Genomic DNA, 23935 nt, shown 5'->3' with positions numbered 1-23935 from the left:
ACAATATCTAATGACAGTGTGCGGAACTCCCTGAGGGAAGCTGGTTTGCGATCTGGCTTCTGTAATTGGCTCCAGTGGGCAGCCACTCACGTTCATTAAACACTAGCAAGATAGAGGACAGTCCTTTTTATTGATGAGTCTTGCTTTAAGGTGTACACAACAGATGCCAGACGTTGCATTTGACATCGTACAAGGTGAAGCTCTAGCATTATGCATAGAGCAGCAGTGAAGGTGGATGAGTAATGAAATGTCATGTACAAAGACACATCTGTATTTTATTGATGACAATCTCACTGCCCAACAATATGGAGGTGAAATCCTAACCTTCCCTGTAATCTTGTTCATTCGTTGCCATCAACTGGAATTTCAACAAGACAACATCTGTCCTCATGTCACCAGAATACATGGCTCGTTCATGATTTTAGACTAAAAGTAAAATAAAAGGTATCAAACAATTATTGTCAGTGCAACATTACAAGAATGTATCCCAGCGCATCATCAAAAACTATGGAGCATGCCAGTTTTGCTTCCACAGCAATATCTTGACAACTTACCACCAGACTAACCACGGCTGTATGATAGATGAGCGTCAGTCCTTCGTATAATAACTTCTGTTTTACTGATCATACTACTCAGGAGGGATAAACTCGAAGTTTCTCATCCATTCCCGCTCATATGATTGGTTGCTTGAGGAGGCAGTGGTGACACCAGCGCCTCTCTGAAAAGTTTCTGAGAGATTTTCAACAAGAAGTTCTTAGAGCAGCTGCACGCTCTCCCCTCAGTGTGTACAACTGAATAAAGATGCTGTGTTTGCTGTGTTTGTGTTCATACACTAACAGAATTTTCAGTTTGAGTTCAACATTAATTTTCTCGTTGGCGATATCACCCAAACTCGATTACCTCCTTGACCAGCATATCAGGCAAAGTATGATCATGTGAAATTATGAAGAAAAAAAAACAACAACAAGCATTTGCGTTTGTTATTTTGCTAAACAAATAAAAACCATAACGGTCGCATCCTCCTAGGCCAATGTCAGCTGTGACTCTGAGGCGACTTACACTGGTAAATGTGCAGGAAGGTTTCCCCCAGCTTGCTTGTCAGCAGAGGTTCAGGCAAGTCTCTGAAGAACTGTTTGACCATGTCGGCCACGTCATACGCTGACTGATCCTCGTAGCTCACACAGTCTGGGGACAACTCACACTGCTGCCTCAGAGCCTGAATACGAGACTTGACGCCGGACTTGCGGAACAATCCCACCTGTGAAAAGAACAACAGAGGAGGGGTGGAAAAAGAAACGTGTGCAGAGTTTAGCTGCTGCATGTTTGAAATTTAAACAACCAACATTAACACTGTGAGAACGAGCTCTAATCCAGTCTTGTAAAAGCTGTTTTCTAACCTGGTCCAGACAGTGTGTTCTGAGGTGGCTGAGAGCTTGTTGTAAACACAGGGGGAGTGGAAACCCACAGCGCTGGACATGGACGATGAGGGGAACACCGAAAACACTCTTCTCTTTGTAGTCAGGCACCTTCATGCGCTTCATAAACTTGGGCACAGACCTGGGAGCGATAGACGGAGAACAATTAGGGAAGTGTGTGAGAGAAAGAGCAGCCTGTGCTTTCATTATCTTTCTCTTCATGTGGATGCTGGTCAACAGAATTTCCCTCCTGGGGATAATAAAAAATGAACGGGACTGGCCGTGAACAGCACAAGGATATGCTTGTGTTTGCACAGAGACTGATGGCGTGTGATGTGTGCCTGAGAATGTAGTTTTGGTCCAACACTGGTGCATGCACGAAACCATTGATGTTGGGGCTTTAAAAACATCCATGAAGGTGTTAATGATGCATATGGTGCTACTGTAGAGTTGTAGGGGGCAGTAAAAATAACTAACAGAGGCCACTTCAAAAACAGTCATACATATACAATACAGCATAGCTTGAGAATATGGTGAAAAAATGTGATCCAGAAGTTTACAGTAATAGTTTCAGATACTTTCCATTTTTGAAACTACATCTTGTCAATTCCCTAAATTATCACGAATGTAGAAAACACACATGTGGATTGTGTGTTTATGCTCACCACGTCCAGCCATGTTTATTAGACATTGAGTATTTCTCCATGATGGCGGTGAGCCGGAGCAGAGAAAACTTCTGCAGCAGACTGAGCTGGCCTGCTGATTGGCTGTTGATCTGCAGAGAAGATGCTGGCTGGTTGAGATGATCAGAGGTTCTGAAACTGGGCCATCGCAGACTGGGACAGGAAGAAAATACCAGTAAACAATGAGAGACAGTGACTCAGTCGGTGTAAATATAATTCTGGTGTATTTTGGGACTTATTATTATAGCTTTGGGCAACTAGTTCTTCGGAATAGCATCATTGCTGAGATCTGGGAATTTCTCAAAAAGAAAGAATCATGCTGGTTTTAACTTTCTGAGCTTCAAGCAATTTCTGTGTGTCTGTCACATTTTTAATTCACTTTGGGCTAATTTTTCACTGAAATATAAAGTTCTGCACCTCTATGCAAACAGCACAACCATGGTTAGAAGTAGAGGAAACTCAAAAATGTCTACTGCACAGTGTGACAAAGATATAAAGCCAAAAATCTTTTTTTTTTTTTAAAGAAAAAAGAAAATTCAGTTTCTTTGACCATTTTTTTTCTTCCAAAAAATGGTGAAAAGCCTGGAATCAACTTGTACAGTGTTTTTTGGAAGTGTCCACAATGCTATTAATGCTGAAAAAATTGGGCACATTTCTATACTTCTACTTTTTAGTTCTGCCCAGTCAACCACAATGTCCATGATTTTTTTTGTCATGTGAGTTTTTATTTTTATTTTTTCACCAAAACTGCAAAAGATTTATTTTTGGTAACTGTTTAAAAGAAATGTAAAATACAGTGATCTTCACAAAAGATCACAATTTTATTCTTGGATTTGGAGAAGTTTCCTAGTGGAACCACATGTATCAGATGAGTAGATCAAGGACTGTCAGAGTTGTCAAAGTTGAAAATCTGACAATACTTTTGGTCTTAACAGTTTCTGGCTGACAAATTGTGTAATTTAAGATAACATGCCTTTCAAATCCACTGGTTGAACAGATTTGTTTTGCAGAGAACATGAAGGTTAAATCTTTCCAAGTTAAAGAACGGCTTCACATTTTTAAAAATTAGTCTTAAGACAATAGACAGATGTCAACATGAAAATACATTAAAAACTGATTTTGCGTGCCGTACTTATTCATCTTTTTCGTATTAGTCCTGAAAACATTTGTTCCCAAATCAATTTTACTGTAGTCAAATCAGGTTGATATCTTCCAAAGTTTGAATATTTTCGTTCAAAATTACACGTTTATCTCGTTCTGTTTCTTTACTGCAGCTTGACAAGAAAAGATTGTTGTGGGGAACACAAAGAGGGGAAGTTGTAATATAAAAAAAAATAACTTTGGAGAGTACCCACTAGATTTGTCAAACAGACTGACAGAGCCTCATTTTACCTTCAGATAAACTGTGGAATGTATTTTGACCTCCATCACGTACACTAACTGTGCTTGGAGGGATCTGTCAAAAGTTACTGTCAACAGAAGCACGATATTGTGATCCTGTTCTTGAATATGTGTCATAGTTTATGGACTATGATCCAGCTTTGCCAGTTTTCCTGTGCATTTATTGATTATTGCTTCTATTTTGGGGGCCTCATTTTTGGTTTCACCTCCAAATAAAGCGCTTTAGATGATCAGGGTAAGTTATTGGCTTGTGTTCAACCAGCGTGACTGTTTTTTGCATTGTTGGGCTTCGTCGCCGTGGTGTCGGCAGGTTCCAAGATCTCAGCTATTACTGCGGTGAGTGAAATGTTATTATAAGCAATAAAAATTAGGGCCAAAACTATAAAAACAAGACCCAAGTTGTAATAAACCATAATTATCCTTTAAATGCCTAAACAGCTACTCACCGCGGTCTCGTCAGGGAGGCCCCGACTCCGGAGTCCCGCCTCTCCCTACTGGTGCCCGTCGAATCAGTGTCATTGAGGGAGACCCCATCTCTCTCGCCTTCGCTGGGGGTGGTCCTGCCCTCCGCTTCCTCCTCCCCCTCCGCTGTGTCCCCCTCGGGCATCACGCTGCGACTCCAGTGGTCCACTATTTGCTGCAAGCCGCTGACGTGCTGGATGATGTCGTCCAGGTGAGGAAACAGGTTGTCCTCTTTCTCTAAGTCCAGTAGGTCTCCTGTGCTGGCATACAGGTGGGAGCCGGGCACGTTGTCGTAAACGCTCACCCTGCTGCCCCGTGGAGCTCCAGGACAGGGTTTGGACAAAGGTTTACCAGACCAGTGTTCGCCCAGGCCATTGCCAGATGGAGAAGTCTGGGCACGTGTCTGTGAAGCAATGTTCCTGTCACTGGGGGAAGGCGCCAAGCTTTCTATGGACAGGGCTTTTGGAAAGGTGCCTGGTTTATGGTCTTTGGGGATATGAATGAGGAGGTTTTCATATGAGTGAAATTGGTTTCTGCCAAACTGGCTCTGACCCTCAGTCCTCTTACTCTGAGAAAGCAACTCCATATCCTCCAGATACATGCTGCTTCTCTTGCTGGCAGTGCGGGGTTTTGTACATACAGGCTCCTTCACGCTGGGCACCGGTGTCTCTTTGCTGGGGCTCACGCTCATCATGGATAGGTCTGTACAATCCTTGCTGATGGGGACAGGAGATGTGTCACCATCAGTTTGGTGGTTGTGTTTGGGGCTGTGCTCTAATTGGCTGATGGGCGTACACTGGAGCATCTGCAGCGCCTGAGGCTCCTCCCCCTGCAGCACTGGCCCGCTGATGACCAGCGGCGGCCTTCGATTTGAGCTTTTCCACCTCGTCGACGGCCCCCAGGTACGCATGATTTCCATCCGCCGCAAAAACTCCTTGGCTTTACTCCGCCCTCCTTGCCCGTGGCGGCTGCTCTTGATGGGCAGGGAGTTGTAGTGCGGAAGCTCCCTCGGTGGTTGGTAGGAAGCCGAGAGGGACGCCATGGATATGGAGTCTGGCATGGCGGAGGCGGAGTCCTCACTGTGGAGCGAGGAGATCTCTGTGATCTCCTGCTCGCTCAGGTCGGTCAGCACACTCTCGCTGCTCACTGTGCTGTGCAGACCCTCCCCCTGACCTGTCGGGCTGCTTTCAGTGGTGCTGTCCAACAGGAAGTCTTGTAGGCGAGACCAGCGCCTGCTGTTCCACTCGAACGTCCACCTTTTGCTGATGGCCAACGGATCATCTTCATCAGAGTCTTCACCCTGTGAACAAAGGAAATATTAAATCTGTCTTATAAGCAAAAATTGTACCACAAACCCTAAATCAGAATTTCTGCATTCTTGCATTAAGGTCTAAGTTATAATTAATATACTTTTTTTTTTTTAAATCACGATTGATTGTTTTATTTTACTTCTAGGCTTTATTACAAGACAAATCAAGAAACACAGTGTCATAGGTAATAAAAGACATCTTTGGCAATCTATCCTTCATCATCAGATCTAAATTTAGTTAGAATCTAATTTTATGATGTTGACTGACAGCAGCACCAGAGTTTCCTTGGAACCGGACCATAACTGTGTATGAGTAAAAATGAAACTGTAAAGTCCTCTTCCTTATTCATGCCACTTGCCAAACTACGTTGTATTCTTGTAAATTATTAATAAAACAAAGGCAGACTTTAAAAAAACAAAAAAACAGAAGCACTGACTTACTTTCTTCTTTGGGTGGCTGACATCCAGTTTCATGGAGGCACACTTGTTCAGAGTATTTAGACGTCTGCAACACAGACATTGACACAGGGTCACATGCTGAAGCCGAAGCTGGTCGACTGCTTTGTCAGTTGTTGTGCATTTGCTTCCTTCTGCACTGTAATCTCTCTTACTTATCTCACTTCACTCTTTCCTCCTGAGTCTGATCAGTCACTCCCAGGCATGCCTCTTACTTGTCTTCTTTCATCTTCTTTTCTGACTGTCTTTCTCACTCCGTCTATCCCTCCCCTCCCACGCTGACTTTCTCCTCCCTCTCTTCTTCCTCCCTCTCTTTCTGCGGCATCACTCCACTGGAACTGATCCTCACCCAGTGCATCTCCCACCGACACACACTCGACTCCTCCCCGTCCACTTTCCTCCCTCCTCCCTTCATCTGCCACCCGTCCTAAAAGCCTCCTCACCCGCCCTCCGTCTCCACCTTCTGCATTCTACAACCTCGGCTGTGAGGAGCAGCTTGTTGAGGTTGTTTGTGTTGGTGCCTTGAAAGACGGGATCATTAAAAACATACTCGTGACCTCTGATATGTGAGAGATTTCAGCCTTGGAAAAAACAAAGTGGGAAATCCTCCTTCCTTTGTTAACTTTCTGTTTTCTAAGCACGCAAACTGGCACACAAAAGACGGCCTGTTGCTACATCACCCACAAAAATACCGACAGCTTTATACGCTGTTTATCATCTCGTGCATGAGTGTATAATTTAAAGTTTAGGCTATGCATTATGAGCGTGTTTTATGGCTCTTGAGACGGTTCTCGGGGGGTCTGATGTGTATTCTCGCACAATATAGCTGTCAGGAATCCCTAACGCTATAATTAACACTCCCTCCCCTACCGTTGGAGAGATGGGGGGGTGAACAGCAGAGAGAGGAAAAGATAAGAAGGTGGGGGATATGCTGGTGTAAGCAAGGACAACTTCAATGAAATGGAAATAGGAGATGTGGAAAAAGAAAGATCACAGAGGTGTGCAGAGAGACTTAAAACACACACTCAAAGCCATCTGCTGGAATATACTGGCATCCCCTCACTCCTTCCCCCCTTTACCCTCACCCATTCATCCCCACCCTCCTCCCCTTATTTCTTGCCCCCTGAGGGTCTCTCCTCTTTGAATGGGAGATCAGAGCGTGGCAGAGGGGAGGGGAGGTGACCAGATCAAAGGCTGGGTGTCTGGGCGGGAGACGTGGATGGGGAGTTCATTAAGGGTCGGGGTCAGACATCTAATGAGCGGCGGTTAGCACCAGGCCGCAGAGAGACAGAGGACTAGAGAAGGAATCTGCGATTTTATTGGTGTCAAATGCGACGGGGAACAAGTGTAAATGCCTTCTCACCGACACAGAGGCTCTACCAGATCCCGGTCCAAAAAGTCGTGGTCCCTTTTCACCGAGGAAATATCAATCGGAAACTGGGAATCTGCGAGGAAGAGGCAGAGAAAAATATTAAGAAAAAAAACAAAGAAGGAAGAAGATGTTGAGCTTTGTTAGTTAATGACTGACAGGAGACAGCAGTTTTTCTCTGCCGGTTAACTGTTAATGAAGTCTGTGAAGTATGGCGCAGCTGTTACTGCCGCTGTTAACACTTGCAGTTTGCATTGAAGTTTTCCAAACCCCCAAAATAACTTTGAATCCCACACGATGCTAAAATGACTCAAGCGTTTTATTTTGGTGATTCTATGTGTGTGGTGGCAGACTGCAGGCATGGTGTGCACCCGGAGGAGCAGCCACAGAGTCCCACAGCCCGGCATCCGCAACCCGACATTACTGGAGCTCCGCTGCGTTTTTTTTTGTTTTTTTTTTCTCAGAGAAGCAGCGTGTGCCTGTGTTTGTATAGATGTGTGTTGCTAAAGGAGGACTGCTGGATTTTTAAGAGCTACTTCTTAGATTACTGGGGCCATTTCCTGTTTGTGCCTCGGCTGCATGAGACCCGATGATCATCACATGAATAAACGCCTGTAGGTTTTTCCAGAAAAGGTGGGAGGGGAAGGAGCAGTTGATAGAGGTGAAAGAAATAAGAGCAAAAGTAAAAGATGACAGGCTTTTTCAGGATAAAAAGTGGGCGGGCGTACAAGGAGAAAGGTGGAAAAAAGAAGAGAGAAAGAGAAGCTATGAGAGTCCCAGCAGTGATAACAAGGCCTTTCCCATGACCCCTCCCTCTGGACAGGAACTGAAGCCTGGAAATAGATTGCAGTGGCCCAGAAGACGGGAATACAGAGATGGAGGGATGGCAGAAAGAAAGAAAGAGAGAGAGACAGATATACAGACAGAAATAAGTGAAAACTAACAAAGCATAGAGATTCAACAAAAGGAGAGATTTGAAGGAGGGGCTCTTTGTGTGAAACAAGGCAGCTGAGTAAAAGCTGTCTGTGTGTGTGTGTTTGTGTGTGTGTGTGTGTGTGTGTGTTACCTTCATAAAGCTGGGCATACTGTGGAAACCCTGCTGCTCTAAGCCAATCACAAGCCTCCTTAGCCTCAATCTCTGCAAAGAAAAAAAAAAAAGCAGTGGAGACGTGTTGAATACACACATGTACAGATTTTTGGAGTTAAGCCTCCCTGTATGTCTACATTTAGTTAGTTTATTATGAAATCTTAAAGCATTTCAGAGTCATAAAAAAACAACAACATCTGGATCCAAAAACAATTTTATGATATTGCAGCATTTCTGTGGAGGAAAGTCCCTAAAATTACTGAATTTCCCTCTGAGACTTGCATTGGAATAATGTCCCCCTCCTGATGGTCTCAATTATTAAACCTAAAAATATATTATAAACACAGATAAATCAAGACGCAGCATCAGATCCCCACATGGTATCTGTGGTTATCCCCTATCTGAGCATTGTGGGTGTACAGGGGAAGAACATCTCAGAGAATTTATCTTTCCTTTGGGAATTCACTGGAATGATGAGGCTGGAAAAAGCTGGAAATTAGCCAGGGAGAGATCCTACAGTACCTCGAAGAAGACAAAGGAAACACAATTCAACATCACGTACTGCACTCACAAACGATGTCCACTCAGATGTACCAGCCGGCAGTCAGATTTCCGCTGTTAATGCATAAATGTAACAGTCTCTTATACATATGGCACCACACCCCATTAGGTGCCGCCGCCAGCACCATGAGACTTTTTACAGGCATTTGTTTTACTACTTTTTTCCGCTACCATATGTATTGCACACGCTGCTTAAGTGGCAGCTCTGAAATGTGCATGTGTGTGTGTGTGTGTGTGTGTGTTTTCTTTATGAGCAGATAATTATTAAACCGCTCTGCAGCCGCTCTTTGTGCTGACAAAGACATCTGAAAGATTTGGTGCCAGCGATCATGACTTTTTAACAGGATGATAAAAACACATGATATATAAGCTGGAACACTGAAACATACATACGCAGAAACACATGTACACACACACACAAGTATAGGTTGAAAAATGTCCATGCTCAGAGCAACTATTTTCTTGAAAGTAAAGAACAAAATACAGATGAAAGAATTAAAATGACAAGTGCAGAGGTTCAAATTAATATAAACCTCCACACAAAGTAATATTAAGCAATGTCACTGTCATCAAAGAATCACCAGCAGCAATGTATCAGTCTACTGCTCTTATCTCATCCCTCTGACAAGGCCCCGCTCATTCACGCTCACTTGTCCCATTCAATCATTTAAAGGTGCTGGCGCTCAACAGGACGGGCACCACAGAAACACAGAGGACAAAGTTCAGCAAGGCAATAAAACGCCTCCGTCTTCACCATCAGAGATGAGAACGGTCCGAGGAAATGATCCCTTCACCGCAATCCAGCAATTACATCCCTTTCCCAACATTCTCAGCATAGCTCCTCTCTCTAAATCACATATGAAGCAACACGGGGGTAGATCATGAAAAAACAGTTTTCTCTGAAAATAGACCGGAGAGAGAATTCCAGCGTTCGTCCAGAGAGAGCCTGCAGGCTGAGAAATGTGAAAACTTACTTGAAGCCCTCATGGTGCGGGTGATGACATGCTTCTATTTCTTTCTCCTTTGCTCAGCCTGAAGTTTCCTCTCCATCCTGTGGCACATCCATTCGCTGCTATGCAGCTTTCCATCAAGTGGCAGCGGTTCTCTACTTTCTCCCTCGCTGTCTTTCCAGCCCTTGTGTTTACAACTCTGCCTCCCTCCAGCCAGCCCCATGCAGGTTTTCTCTTCCCTCTAATTTTCTTCTCAACCTCCTCTCTCGCACTTTTTCATCTTTGTTAGGATCCACATACAATATTTCTCTATTTTTACAGCTCTCTTTGCGCTATGCAGAATTGGACGCCTTCCTTCTTGTCACACTTGTTTAGTTCCTCACTAATTCCCTCTTTGTGCTAATTTCTTTCTACACCTACATGTCATCTTCTATTCATCTCACGCCCTTTGTTTAAAAGGTTCTCTCTTTTTCACCTCTATGCTTTTTCTGAATCCTTCCTACTCCTAATGTCCATTATCTTAGCACCTCCACAATCTCTCTTAACAAAAATACTCCCTCACATACTTTCCTTCATCTGGCCGTCCTATTTGCTTCTCTCACTGCAGCGTCTTCATCCTTTCTCCTGCAAGAACCTCGCCGTTGCCATCAACTCTGCATCTTCTCACCAGCCCTGCTGTTGCCCCCACATCACGTCCACGGAGAGAAACAGCTAATTTCAGCTGGCGTTTGCATCAGCCGGACCCCCCGAGGTCGCAGACGGACAACTGCTGGACGCTAACTTCACATGTCAGCTGAACCTCCTGGCTGACCAACAAGGAAGGAGACTCTGACCTCGGCCTCTTTCTATTGGTTTACGGCGCTACAGTGCAGACCAGAACAACGTGTGGGAGAAAGCAGTGCGTACATGCATGCACACAGCAGCATAGGCACTTCAGAGCTGTCCAGATGTTGCCCCAAGTGAGTCAGAGAATGCAAAAAGGATGAGACAGCCAGACAGCTGGGGTGGGGAGGGCAGCGGAGATGGACAGACCCTGTGGGAAAACCACAGGGAGGAAGACACACCACACCACTGTTTACTGGAATGTGAGATTTTAACAAATATCCACTCTTTTTTACGGAAACCAGGTTTTTAAAATGCAGCCGAAGGGCAGGAAACAGAGAGAGAGAAAAAAGGCAGGAAACCGTGAATGTTCCCGCGTGTCACAGACCTCGTTAAAAAATGAAGAGCACATCAGTGAGCCACATTACTGTAGAGCTGACAAGCTCCATCATTACAATCAACATGAGCACTGTCACAGTAAACCTTGTGGCACCAGATCCTGGAAATAGCCAACAAATGCACCAGTTTATTCCAGCTTTAGTGCTAAAAAATTACTGCAGCAGAAACAGTTTTGACTAGTTTTTAAAGCCTTATGTCTCACAGGAACATATGACTTGGGGAGTTTTGATAAGCCTTTAGAAACAACAAACATTACACTGTTTGGTGTTTTAATTGGATTTGTTGACAGTAACAAAAGCTCAGAGCACAGTTAGTCCTATTCTTTAATACTTATCGAAACTGAAAGGTTGATTTCACCAAACTTTCCTATAAGTTCACTAAAGAGATTTTCTTCTCTTTATTTTTATTGTATTTTTACATAACTTTTAACACTGAACCTCAAGCACTTTATTGGAGTTTTATTGCTCCTGTCATATTTTCACTCACAGTTGGCTCATTTTAAAATGCAATATAAAGTCCTGAACCTCTATATATATATGTATATACACACATATATAATAAAAAAAGATTGATTTACTTTACAAAAGTTGATATCGATCCATCCATCCATTATCTATTCACCGCTTAATCCTCATGAGGGTCGCGGAAGCCTATCCCAGCTGACTTAGGGTGAAGGCAGGGGACACCCTGGACAGGTCACCAGTCCATCACAGGGCTACACTTAGAGACAGACAACCAAGCACACTCACATTCACACCTACGAACAATTTAGAATCACCAATTAACCTCAACATGTTTTTGGACCGTGTGGGAGGAAGCCAGAGAACCCAGACAGAACCCACAGTGCACAGGGATTACATGTAAACTCCACGTGAACCGGTGACCTTCTTGCTGCGAGGTGATGGTGCTAACCACCAATCCACCTTGCAGCCCAAAGCTGGAATCAATATGTACAAATGTTTTACAAGTGCAGGTGTTGGTAATCCTGCCAAAAATGAAGGTGACTCTATATGTTACTGATATTTCACCACATGCATTTTACATTTTTACCATCTTGTCTGCTATTTTCTTTGTGTAAACACCTGCAGTTATCCAAAAAAGTCCTTGAATTTTAGTCACATGCTTGTTGACTGCAGCTGTGTCATGAATAATTCATTGCTTTTGAGAGGAGGGCCAAATCTTTGTTTTGTTTTTTTTGTTTTTTTACAGAGTCTGCTTAGTGTAAACAGTTTCTTTATTCATTTTCTTTTTTTAACTGAGATATGTAGAATAAAGCGATAAAATATCACCATTTTAATATAATTGTAATAATATAACATTTGATTAATTTTCCAGACTGAATTTGAAAATCTGATGAATTTTTCTGTTTTTACAGTTTTCAGGAAAAAGATAGATAACAAAAGATATCATGCCCTTTAAACCAAAATGCAGGTTTTGGTGATCAGAGAGTTAAGACAAACACTTTACTTTTAATAATTTCAGAATTGAAGTTTAATCTTTCTTCCAAGGTTAAGAAAGAAAATGATACATTTTTCTGTATATACTCCTACGTATATAACACCTGTGCCATAACTACGTAGTATTTCATTCTACAAATTGCACATTAAACGCCTTTCAAAGCCTTGCATTCAAAAGCAATCAACAGCTATTCAGCCAGTGCAGTTGCAAGATATAGCTGGGAAAAAAGGCACAAAATGCTATGCTTCATTACAGTGTTTGTGAATGTGTAATTGCCAGTATGCCTTTGTGTTTGGGCATAAAAAAGACAAGTGGCAAAGCTCTTGTCGGTGTGGGAACAAAGCGCCGCTATTCATGTGTGCAGAATTTAATCAAAAGATTAATTAGTACACAAACATGTTATTAGCACGGGCCACAAAACACTCCAACACACACAGTCAGACGGAGCTAATCCCAGCTGCCCACTGTGCTTTTTCCTTCAGTCTATTTCATGTCCCTGCATTCCTGCTGTGGAGAATATATGACAACAGGCAGCGAGCCACTAGAAGCACAGCTGAGAAGGCGGACAGATGGGATGTGTACGGGTGCGTTTGACTGTGTTGGTGTGTGGGACAAAGGAGCTGTAAGGTAATTCCTTACATAACAACGGTGCTAGCCTTGTTACATAATACATACAATGCAAGCACCCCGATGTCCTCTCAGCCTTTTTGTAAATGAATTTTTTTTGCCTTTTCTTTCCTCTACCTTTCATTTCCTGCCTTTTTATAACCAAAGCCAGTAACTCTGACTTTTCACTGTATTATGTCTGCCTCAAACTGGGTCCCAAGGAGCCTGAAGTGGCTTGTATGATATCATTTCCTGCCCTGAATTTCCCATGCCTCCGGAGCGGCATGCGAGCTAAGAACAGCAGCAGGAAGATGCCGGGATGAACATGTCAGCGGGGCTCGGCTGGGGTAATTGTTACAGTGAGGGGCACTAATGGATAACAAGCAGGAACGGAGGGTGGAAATATAGAGAATTTAGCCAATTTAACAAAGTTATAACTACATTTTGTTTATTAAAATTAGTCTTTTTTGTTTTTTTTTTGCAATAATCAAGATAAGGGATGGAGAAAACTAGGAAGCATAGACTACACACACACACACACACACACACGATGCCTGGAAAGCAGCCATATTCCCACATACGCTAAAGCACTTAGTCCTTCATGTTTAAAGGTCAAAAAAAAAAAAAAAAAGTAGTGAAGAAGACAGAGGAGGAGAGATGGGAGAGGAAGGAAGGGAGGGCGGGACGTTAAAACAGAATCTGTCTGTCCTGTCTCGTGTGGTTCATCCGCAATGATGTCGAGCCCTCAGGAATGTACTGTAAAACACAATCAATACTGGCATGAAATCAGTGCAGGTTCAGGCAGAGAGCCTCCTGTGCTTCACCGACTGACGACTGCAGAGTTTAGAGAGTCCCCGGATATATGATACGGCAGAATGGAAGGGCTGCTGCAAGTTAGTTAGATGGCTATAAATGTTTAAAATAAAGAGGTTTAGGAGAAGTATTAAAAGATTGATTCATAGAGTGGGACTGGATGAGACAAGAAAACTAAACAGCTGTGGTGGGTTGTGCCACCGTTTCTCCAGCAGAGGGTGTTAAAGCAAAGCATTTAAACCAAGCAAATGCATTCAGTGGCTTCAGGCCATGGTTACATGAAAGGGATGCAAGGTGTCTGTTTATGAGTTACATTTTGTTCCTTTTGCCATTCAGTGCCTGAGCATCTATTGTCATCTGGCTGCACAGAGACACAGTTCAGTGCTCAGCTTGGTCTGGCTGTCGGTGCAGCTTTGTGGTTTGGCAAAGTAACAGTGGTGAGTGTAAGAGAGAATGGCAGATAGTTAACTTTTACTCTGAAAGACATATTTCATGAGGGTTTCTCCACCGACAATTTTCATTCAGTAGCTACCAAAAAAATACATGATCTGAATACTTAAAAGGTTGTCTTCATATGTGTTTATAACCCCAATCAGAATCAACTTCATTAGCCAAGTTTTTGCATGCAAACAAGGAATTTGACTCCAGTGAATCTTAGCTCTCTGTGTAAGAAATAAAAGAAATAAACTAGACCAAACTAAGTTTTTTGCCATTCTTGTCACCTCCATCTTGTGTTTAGATGCACTGCTGCACGTCATTGACTTTGTATCTTTTCTCTGCTGTTGTGCTTCGTCCTCTCTGTCTCTCTGCAGGTATTTGGACCGACTTTGGAGCTGCAGCTTGTGATCCCTCCAACCTGTCCGGTGTTTATGATCTCTTGTTTGTCTACGCCGTCCTTTTCTCTCTCCCCTTTACCCTCAACCCAACCAGTCGAGGCAGATGGCCGCCCTCCCTGAGCTGCCGGAGGTCTCCTGCTTTAAAAAATATATATTTTTCCTCTTCACTGTTGCCAGTGTGCTTGCTTCTAGAAAACCTTTGCATTTGTTGGGTGTTTATGTTGTATTTTGTAGAGTCTTAACCTACGTATCAAAATTTGTTAGGTAAGTTGGTACAGTATATAATATTATAGGATTTTAACCTTAATATTTAAATTATTCAGTTAAATTTGTACAAGATGTAATATTGTAGAGTTCTCACCTTAACATTTAAAGTTGTTGCTTTATCTGAAGTCTTGCTCATCTATTGGAAAACAGTTCAAACCTTTTTAAATTTGCTAATGGTGGCTGGAATTGATGACAAATGCAAACAGGGATACAGGGAATGCAGAGTCACTAGCTGGTTTAATGAGTATAAAAATGATAATACTATTTATGGGTTGTTATGAATGAATTAATAATAATGACAGTAAAAGCAACATCCTTACAAGCAAGCCTCGCCCCTTGGTACCCATCTTGGTAAGCTTCTCACGTTAACAAGACCAGACCTCTGTCTAAAGGAATGGGGAGGAACCAAGACTGCAATTCCTGTGCTGCATGTATGGAATCTAAAGTCAAAACTGATAAAACTACTTCAAAAGTTTCGCCCAAAATAAGGTTTAAAAAGCTTTCTTCCCTCATATGTTATACCACTACTATTAATGCACGCAGTTTCAAGGTGCCACACTTGCAGTGCAGCAGCTCGATTGGCTGGTTGTTGCCTGGTTTGGCTGATACAAAGCAGACTATTGGCTATTTGAAGGGCGGAACGTGTGTCATACAATCACTATTTTTGCCGTTGTGGAATTCTCCCATATATTTTTATTCGGGATTCTTATATGTGGTGAGTCTCTCCTTAATAATGCCTCTAATAATAAATTTTAAAACAAGAGTGAGTCTATATGCTTCACAGCCACCATAATTCAACCCAGTTTAAAACTAAAGTGAGGGAGTCAGCCAAAAACAACACAATGAGAGCAGTGGAAGTAAAAAAAAAAATGTAAGTTGCTGGCAGGAAAATCAAAACATCTGATTCATCGCTACTGCAGAAAAACTGTGAAAATATCCACTATAACCACCTTTAAGTTGTATGTATAGAAGTCATGTGTACTTATAAATATAAACGCACTTGGAGGAATGAATCAGAAACTATTACTTTCAAAAAACCATCAGATTTGAATATCAGTTTAGTTGGTGTTTTTGTTTTTTTACAGCTGGCTCACAGTCTGCCAGCTGCTGAGAGGTGGAATGTGACAGGGGAGTGTGTGCGTTTGGGAGGGTGAGAAGAGAAAAGTGAGTATTAGTGCAAACAGAAGAGAGTCACACCATCTCATCCAGCACAGGCATAAACTTGCTTCACCATCTACATTCCTGCCATATCGCTCACTCCCTAGATGCTTCATACAATAATTGAGACAAATTTATCATCATGGGGAGCTCATTCATTCGTCATGTGTCACGGTTATTCAGAACCAAAAAAAAAACCAATGCACCTGGAAAAACCTCAGAATACAGAGAAGAGTAACTCATCTACTACAGCGAACCCAATTTACAGCTTAAAGCCTTTGTTGTGACAGTTTTGCTCTGCTGGATGTTGTGTTTACTCCCTGGGAAACGTGAGTCATGTGACAGGAAGCTGAGGAAGTAACCAGTTGGGTGAGCGGTACACAGACAAAAACAATAACACTACAGCCCTTTAGGGCTTGTTATGGCTTCTTTGAGATTTATGAAAGGCATCTATGGAGCAGAAGTGGCTCCATATGTCCGGCTGACTGAATCCAGAAAGATGTGGGAGTAATGTTCTTTAAAAAAGTAATGACGGAACACAAGATTGATGGTTTACTGCCAAAAGACGTGTCGGTAAATAACTGGTAGGGTGTTACTAGGTCAAATATCTTTGAATTCTTAAAGAGGGAAGATAGACTCTCACATGAAAAGGCTGCAATCAGAATCTTCCTTCCTGTGTTTTAGAGCTGACATCCTTATCAAAGCTCACTTTGTTCAAAACTGCACAGAGCGCTCTTCTCTATCTCTGAACAGACAGAGCAGATGAGAAATTCCTTCAACAGGAGAACAGAAAGCTAAAAGGAAATTCGGACTAAATTGGTTTCAAAAATCAAATGAGCAGATTTATAGCTCATTTAAAAATACAAACAAGGGGGAAAAAAGCATTAATGAATTAAACATGCAGAATTGCTGCTAATTTGACCTGTAACACTTGCTTCTTATTAATCTTGCAACACCTCTTCTATTTATATGCTACTGTTATGCACTAAAACACCAAGTTAAATTCCTCATATGCGAAAACCTGCTTGGGAAAAAAAAACCTTTCTGATTAAGACTCTAATCCTGATTTCTCAAAGATCAGCATCGAGTCAAATTTAAATCACACACATTGCAAAATCAGTCACCAGTTAAATCAAATGTCACCCTGAAATTCCAGCAATGACTGATGGGCTCATTATAACTTTGCCTCTATATCTACCTTGTGCCAGCCTCCGGAGAAGCTGCTGGCGGGCAATGATGCGTGAGAGGCGCAGGGCAGAGCGCCGCCGAGGGCTGACTCCCAGCCTCAGATAGTAGTCCTGGCCGTCAGGTGTCATGGCCTCTAGGCAGGTTCTCTCATTGGTGCTGTCACCGTCACTCTCGCAACCGTTACTGTCGCCCTTGGCACTCTGATCCGCGCTGTTTATAATGTCATTGACTTCCATACTTCTGCTGTCTGTCCCATCAGCACTGTCCACGCTGTCCTCAGGGCAGATATTGTCAGCACTCTCCCCTGTATCGTCCACACCGTCAGCAGTGGTTAAACTCACTGGGTGTGTGGATTGTCCTACACTAACGCCTCCATCTTTAGCAGTTTCTGTGGCACTGTACAAAGGGTCCACACTGTTCTTTACTGTCTCTTCAGTCTCTGCAGAAACTGCTCTGTCTGCACCTTCACAGTGTGCTGAGGTAGCCACACTGTCCGCACTCACTGCAGCATCCACATCATCCATAACGGTCATACTGCTGCCTGCAGCCGCCATAACATGCCGTGTAATCCCCACCGACCTCTACGTCTTCCTCGCTCCTGCCCTGATGAGTTATCGTGCGAGCACTCCTTCCTTGTGAATTCCTGCCTCTAACGTGTCCTCACTGGAAGCCGAATCAGCTCCCCACCCAACCCGCCTCCTTCTCCTCCCTCCAACTCACCACAACCGAGCAAACACACAGGCCGCCTCATCCCACCACCTGACTCGGATGACAGACCTCGTTCTCCCCGCAACACATGTACGTGCTGACTTCTCAGCTGAGATCGAGATGGGAGGAAAAACAAACTCACTGTTGCTTCCACAAAGTCTTTCCTATCGGTCACGTGACCAGCAGCCAATGACCGCAGCGCTGCCCAGCTTCCTGAAGTTCTGCCAAAGAAACTATTTGGTACATGCCCCAGGCAAATGTGAATGAGGGTGGGTGAGGAGGGCAGATCTGTGATGGTAGATGTGATCAGAGTGGGGATAGGCCTGGAAAAAAAAACAAACAAAAAAAAAAACACTGGCCACATCCCAATGTGGAATGGGAAGGAGCAGAACAATGGAGAGCATGTGGGTGTGTGAGACTGCACTGAGGAATGTATGTAGGAGAAATGCTATTGTTTCCAATGCTGAGTGGGACTGTAACGCCATTGAGAAATGCTCTTCAAATCCACACCATCAAGTTCACATCACATGGCATTTAACATAACTGACCCCAGCGCATAAACATCACCCACATGCCTCCAACAGAACAATACCACCAATTAAATCTATCATGTATGAGCTGTAGTAAGAAATGATGCTGCCTGAAACGTGTGACCGAGTGTTGCCATACAGTAACCGAGTTAGTGATAAACGTATGGAATGCAGAGAGCCGAGGAAGGAGGAGGGAAGTCGTACTTTGACCCAGTTTTGCAGAATAGTGATTTACCAGGACTCGGGCGGTCATTCAAATTCATTTTCGGGGACTATCAGGCGGGGGGTGAGAGTTGGACGGGGGCGCACGTGAAAAGTAGGTGGTAGCAAAGTCAATCTGAGGTCAGCAGTCACACACACACACCTGATCTCATAGCGGGGGAGCATTACGGAGCGTCTTTTTATACGCTGCCTGTTTGAAAAGCATGAGTGAAATCCCAGGAAAGTGCATCAACCCCTAAATCATGCTCAGTCAAAAAGCCAGTGAAGCTGTGAAAAGTAAAATCTGATTGGATTTGATTAGACTGCCCTCTTGAGGAAATCTGTTAGAACATTGTTACAATTAGATTTTCACTGCAGTAGCAGAGGTGTGAATTGTCTTTAATTACTTCTCACGTCACTCAAGATAAACTGGGAAGAAAAAAGAAAGAAAACAGATCCGAAACACTGAGTAAATGTTCAGCTGACCCAGGGCACAGCAGGCTGGTACAGTAATGTAATCGTGAGCTAAATAGATGTGTGTAACCGGAGCGGTACAGGGCAGGGCTGTAGTAAGCAGCCAGTAATATAACACCCATCATCCTCTCTCAGCTACAGACAGGACAGAGACTGAACAGGCTGAAGAAGAGACTGACAAAAAAGCTATGTGACAGTAAAAAATAAAACATTCATAAAAAGAAAATACAATCACCCTATTTGGTTGAACAAAATTAAATGCTGCCATAATCTCATATTAATTATGTACAAAACCTTTGCTTCTCATAAAACCCCATAACACATAACAAAGGTTTCTTAATTAGTTCTTATTTACTTGTTGCGCACAACTGAAATGTTTGGATTGATAAATTACCTCTATTTTCTTTGTATTTTTGTCACTTCTTTTGCAAGTTCTTTTGCACGTCGTCATCCTATTTGCAATTAAACTTGCAGAACTCTTAGAGAATATGTTGAGGTAAAAACAATGGAAGTTAATGTAGTTCTGATGCCTTGAAGTGAATTATTGCACTAAATATCTGTGCTATACAATTAATATAGTTTGACAATATCATAGCCAATGTGCAGAATTGAATATAAAGAGACAAAAACCATTTAGATCAGACAAAAGCTGCAGGTTTCATTTTTGAGCCCTTTTTTGATCTCAGGCACTTTACATAATCAGAATAATTTATTAGTAATGCACTTCTCATTTCAACAAAATCTCAAAGTCCTACATTAAAGATTTAAAAGAAAACAAAACAAACACGTAAAATAAAAATAAAGAAAATAAAAATTTCAGGGACACATTTCATTAAAAGCTTTGTTAAAAAGGGGAAGACCTTAGAAAATGTATACAGAGAAGCCCAACAACACAAAAGCTATCTTTGAATTTCTTTTAAGCAAAAAATTGGCGACAGCGGGAAACGAAAAAATAAATAAAAATAAAAAACCTTTACCTGAAAGGATAAAAAAAGTAAAAGACCTCAGGCAGAACCAGGCTCTGGGAGGGCAGCTATCTGCCTTGACCGGTTGGGGTGAGGGTGGGGATGGATGGTTATGAGTTTTTAAGTGATTTAAAAGATGACACTAATGTCAACAGAGTTTCACAGTCAGGGCATCTCCAAGCTTTAGTACTCCGACCATCAAAGCTCAGCCACCTTTAATCTTTCACCTAAAGCCGAGGGACTCCGTGTCTGAGCATCTGAGGCTCCACAGGACCTCACAGGAGATAAAAATCTGGAATTTGACTCGGAGCAGATGAAAACTTGAAAGAATCAAAGCAAATTTTGAAATCAATCCCTAAAACTAGCTGCAAAATGAGCGTAAAAGACATGCAGCCGCTTCTCACAGATTCTGGAGCTGTACAGGAAGAAGTGCTGTTACTGACTGACTGAGTCCTGCACTAGATGCTGATACACTTCAAAGGCATTCAGGGCCACTAACAAGAAATTTACTCTGAACAGCAGGAAGACATCCTTGAGACATCCAACACAGGCGCTAATTCAGCAATAGACTCGCTGGGTTTTACAAGTATTTTCACTACAGCAGTGAAAGACAGTTGCAGGAACACAAGGACGCAAACTGACTATATAGTGACAATAATGCCTCGTTGGAAAGAGATGATTCAAGATAAAGCTTTATGTTTGTGGAAATCCCTCTATCTGCATCCATGCTGTCGAACAGACTCACACAGAGACACACACACACACACACACACACACACAAGCACTCACATCGAAGCAACTAAGACCCACAAATCCCACACACAAAGGGAGACCCGACCCCCACCACTAACCCAAAAATCTGTGGAATTACAACTAAATCCAGGTGTTATTATGTACTCTCAGTTTACACACACACAGATGCACACAGTAACACAAACACACAGATGATTGAATTGAATGGAACCATATCCACAATTAAATTCACTTTCACATGTCAGTTTGTCGTCTGGTCTGTCCATTTGTTCATTAATGCATCTGATTACAGCTGAAAATGGGGCTTTTTTTTTGCTGGCATCTAGGTTATATTTGGACAGAATCTGGCAAACAATATGTTGATTTTGTACATAAGTGCTGTGTTTTATGTGGGTTTGCATTTTATACAGTACTTGCTACTATTATGCTTCACTGACTCTGAGTTTATGGTCAAACTAAAACTCCCTTTATCAGGAAACTCATTTACAAGTTTTCTGTTGTTCCAACAGCCGCAAACAAACTAAACGGTTTCATACTTTTTCTTTTTTACAGCCCTGACCAATTCATAGAATGGAAAATGCACTGCTGAATACCAGCATAACTGTAAGGCCAGATGTGCGCATTTTAAGGATTCCCCATCTCCAAATCTGATCCAGACAGATGTGAACTGTGCGCCTTTGGGCTGATGGGTTAAGCAGTAGGGTGAGGGAGGGGAGGAGGAGGATGGAGGAGGGGCAGCGGGTTTTTGGGGAGCTTTTGGGCTCTGGCTAGAAGATAGGATGGAGGGGTGAGAAGTAAGGCGAAAAGAGGATTACTGAGGGCAGCAGGTGTTCTTCTCTGATGCTCCATTTGACCGATATTCTTCTCTTATCAATTGTGCATGAAGGAAGCAGCGATCATCACAGTAATTATCCTCCGTGCAGAGCTGGAAAAGATATTTAACAGAAGCCTCAGTGGCTTTTTTTTTTTTTTTTTGCTGGTCACGCATGCAATCTATCACTGCTCTGCACTTGAATACGCCTGACAAGCAAACTGGGCTTCGGTCTGTGGCGGTTTGTGTCGTTTTGAATGTGGGAATGTTCATCGTTTAATTTGCTTAAGAGGCGCACATCTCGGTAATTGCATTAAACCGAGGAGACAGCTGCAGCTCTCTCTCTCTCCTCGCCTTCTCTCACTTTTCTCCCCTCTGACGCACAGTTTGAGAGAGGGAGACGTCTGCGCATCCAGGCCACTGTAAATACACAGCAAACCGGCTGACCCTCCGAACTTGGCGCATTAGCGCGTCCATAAGATAATTTGACTCCCTGCGAGGTATGCGTAAAATCCCTACATTTAAATCTCCTGTCTCACCAAAATACATTTAAAAAAAAAAAAAAAAGGCAAAGTGAACCATTCATAGCAGTAGAACAACAAATACTGAATGATTGGCATCCGAAACCCCTGCTGGACTCCTCTCCACATGCCTGCGCTGTTTTGAGCACTAAATTTGACAATGACCTTCCCAAAATAATCCGGGAACGCTTTGCGCATGACGCTTCGGGCATAAGAGGCTAAATGCAGCGCATACTGGAAATAAACTTTTGTCTTCAATATCCCTCTTGCATTATGAAAAGGTCTAGACAATGCAACAAAAAATGAAATAGTGTGGGAAATGATGACCTCCAACAGTGATACAAAAGCAAACAGAATCCAGATTTTCAAACTATGGCAGCGTTTATGTTTAATTAAAAAGATAAAAACTCTGGGGTGTCTTAAGGTAGCAGCTCATTACTGTTGCTGCTACAGACTCTGATTTATCTGTGAGGACACACTGCACGTTAAAATACTTCCATGTTTGGCTCTCTGACCTGCCAGCCGTCTCTCCCGGACATTTCTCCACAGCAGATCCCAAGCCTTGGACGTGGAGTCCCGCAGCTGCTCGCTGATCGACCGCCGCAGCTGTAGCTTGGCAGACTTTCGCTGGCTTGTCATTGCGGTGCAGCCAAACAACGCATATTCCCCGAGTTAAAAGCAGCGCTCGATTAGAATTCTCCAGTCTCTCTTTTCCTTTTAATTCCACTGTGAGCAGCCCCTCCGGCCGGCCGGCTTGGGACGCTGCGCCCCCGGGCTGCTGCGTCTGGCTGCCGCAATAGTCGTCACCGCTTCACCTGGTACACAAGCTCCTCTTGCGCTGCGTCACCTTCCTGCACCAGCGGAGGCGGATGAGGTCCTTTTTCTACTGGCAAGATATTGAGGAGCCACGAAAGAAATTCAGCCGATCCAGCATTTCTTCCCTCCTCTGCCCTCTGCCCGACTCATCCGCAGCCGTTTGTGGGGCGAAGGTGCAGAAATGTTTCAACATAACTTCTGCATGTGAGGCTTGACTTCTGACAAGGCGAGCCAGATGTGAGAGGCGGTTTCACCCCCCCTCTCCCCTAAGTCTAACACACTCACTCTCTCTCTCACTCACTCACACACACACACCAAACCTACATGTCCTCCACGACACAAACCCACCCACTCACCCAAACAAGGATCTCTTTCAATCCCCCTGATACATACTAATAACACTCAGTCATTCCAGGCATACATGCGCACAACTTGCAACTGAGCGGTGTTGCCAGGAAAAGCTTTCCTTAGTATCTCTGGTCATTCAGTCACAAATCTGACCTCAGAGGGCAGCTGTCCAGACTGTCAGCAGGCATGCTGGGCTTCATTAGTGGCTGACTTAATCATTTACCTTATGGTTTCCAACAGATTGTTTCAAGAAATTATGGCAAAGCGCGAAGATAAGTTACCAAAACTGCGTTTCAAAGCAGCTATAATTGTCTTATTAGGTGCAGACAACCAAAAAATACACAATCTACAAGGCAAGAAACAGCAAGCAGCAGCAAATTCCCACATTTAAGAGGCTAAATCCAGTAAAATCATATTGTAGCAGCATTGGAAAGCAAAACAGCACAATAAAGGAACCCAAGGCAAATGCTCAGGTTGGTTTTTCCTGTTTTTCTAACTGAATATGTGACTGTTGCCCAACTAACTCACATGAAGAGCAGACAGTCAGATGCAACCCTGAAGTGAAAGT

General features: G+C 43.1%; 1 protein-coding gene across 4 annotated transcripts in view; it reads right to left on the bottom strand.

Moving 5' to 3' along the window:
- Positions 1-23935, bottom strand: part of LOC103354096 (stAR-related lipid transfer protein 13) — a 52303-nt gene that overhangs the window by 5675 nt on the left and 22693 nt on the right. Inside the window, exons 1-8 of one of the 4 annotated variants that reach the window (XM_008277358.1) lie at positions 22719-23172; positions 8162-8233; positions 7090-7171; positions 5712-5775; positions 3946-5261; positions 2081-2251; positions 1398-1557; positions 1060-1258 (exon numbers count right to left, since the gene is read on the bottom strand). In XM_008277358.1, coding sequence (XP_008275580.1) covers positions 1060-1258; positions 1398-1557; positions 2081-2251; positions 3946-5261; positions 5712-5775; positions 7090-7171; positions 8162-8233; positions 22719-22842 — 2188 coding nt within the window. In that variant the 5' untranslated portion in view covers positions 22843-23172. Of the gene's footprint in view, positions 1-1059; positions 1259-1397; positions 1558-2080; positions 2252-3945; positions 5262-5711; positions 5776-7089; positions 7172-8161; positions 8234-9717; positions 11439-17250; positions 17990-22718; positions 23173-23935 lie in introns of those variants that run through there. The other 3 variants (XM_008277356.1, XM_008277359.1, XM_008277357.1) reach the window with 3 other exon arrangements.

Source organism: Stegastes partitus, unplaced genomic scaffold (assembly GCF_000690725.1).
Source record: "Stegastes partitus isolate 25-593 unplaced genomic scaffold, Stegastes_partitus-1.0.2 Scaffold96, whole genome shotgun sequence".
NCBI lineage: Eukaryota > Metazoa > Chordata > Actinopteri > Pomacentridae > Stegastes > Stegastes partitus.
The sequence above is the reverse complement of the archived record's forward strand: the minus strand, read 5'-3'. Positions and strand labels throughout refer to the sequence as shown.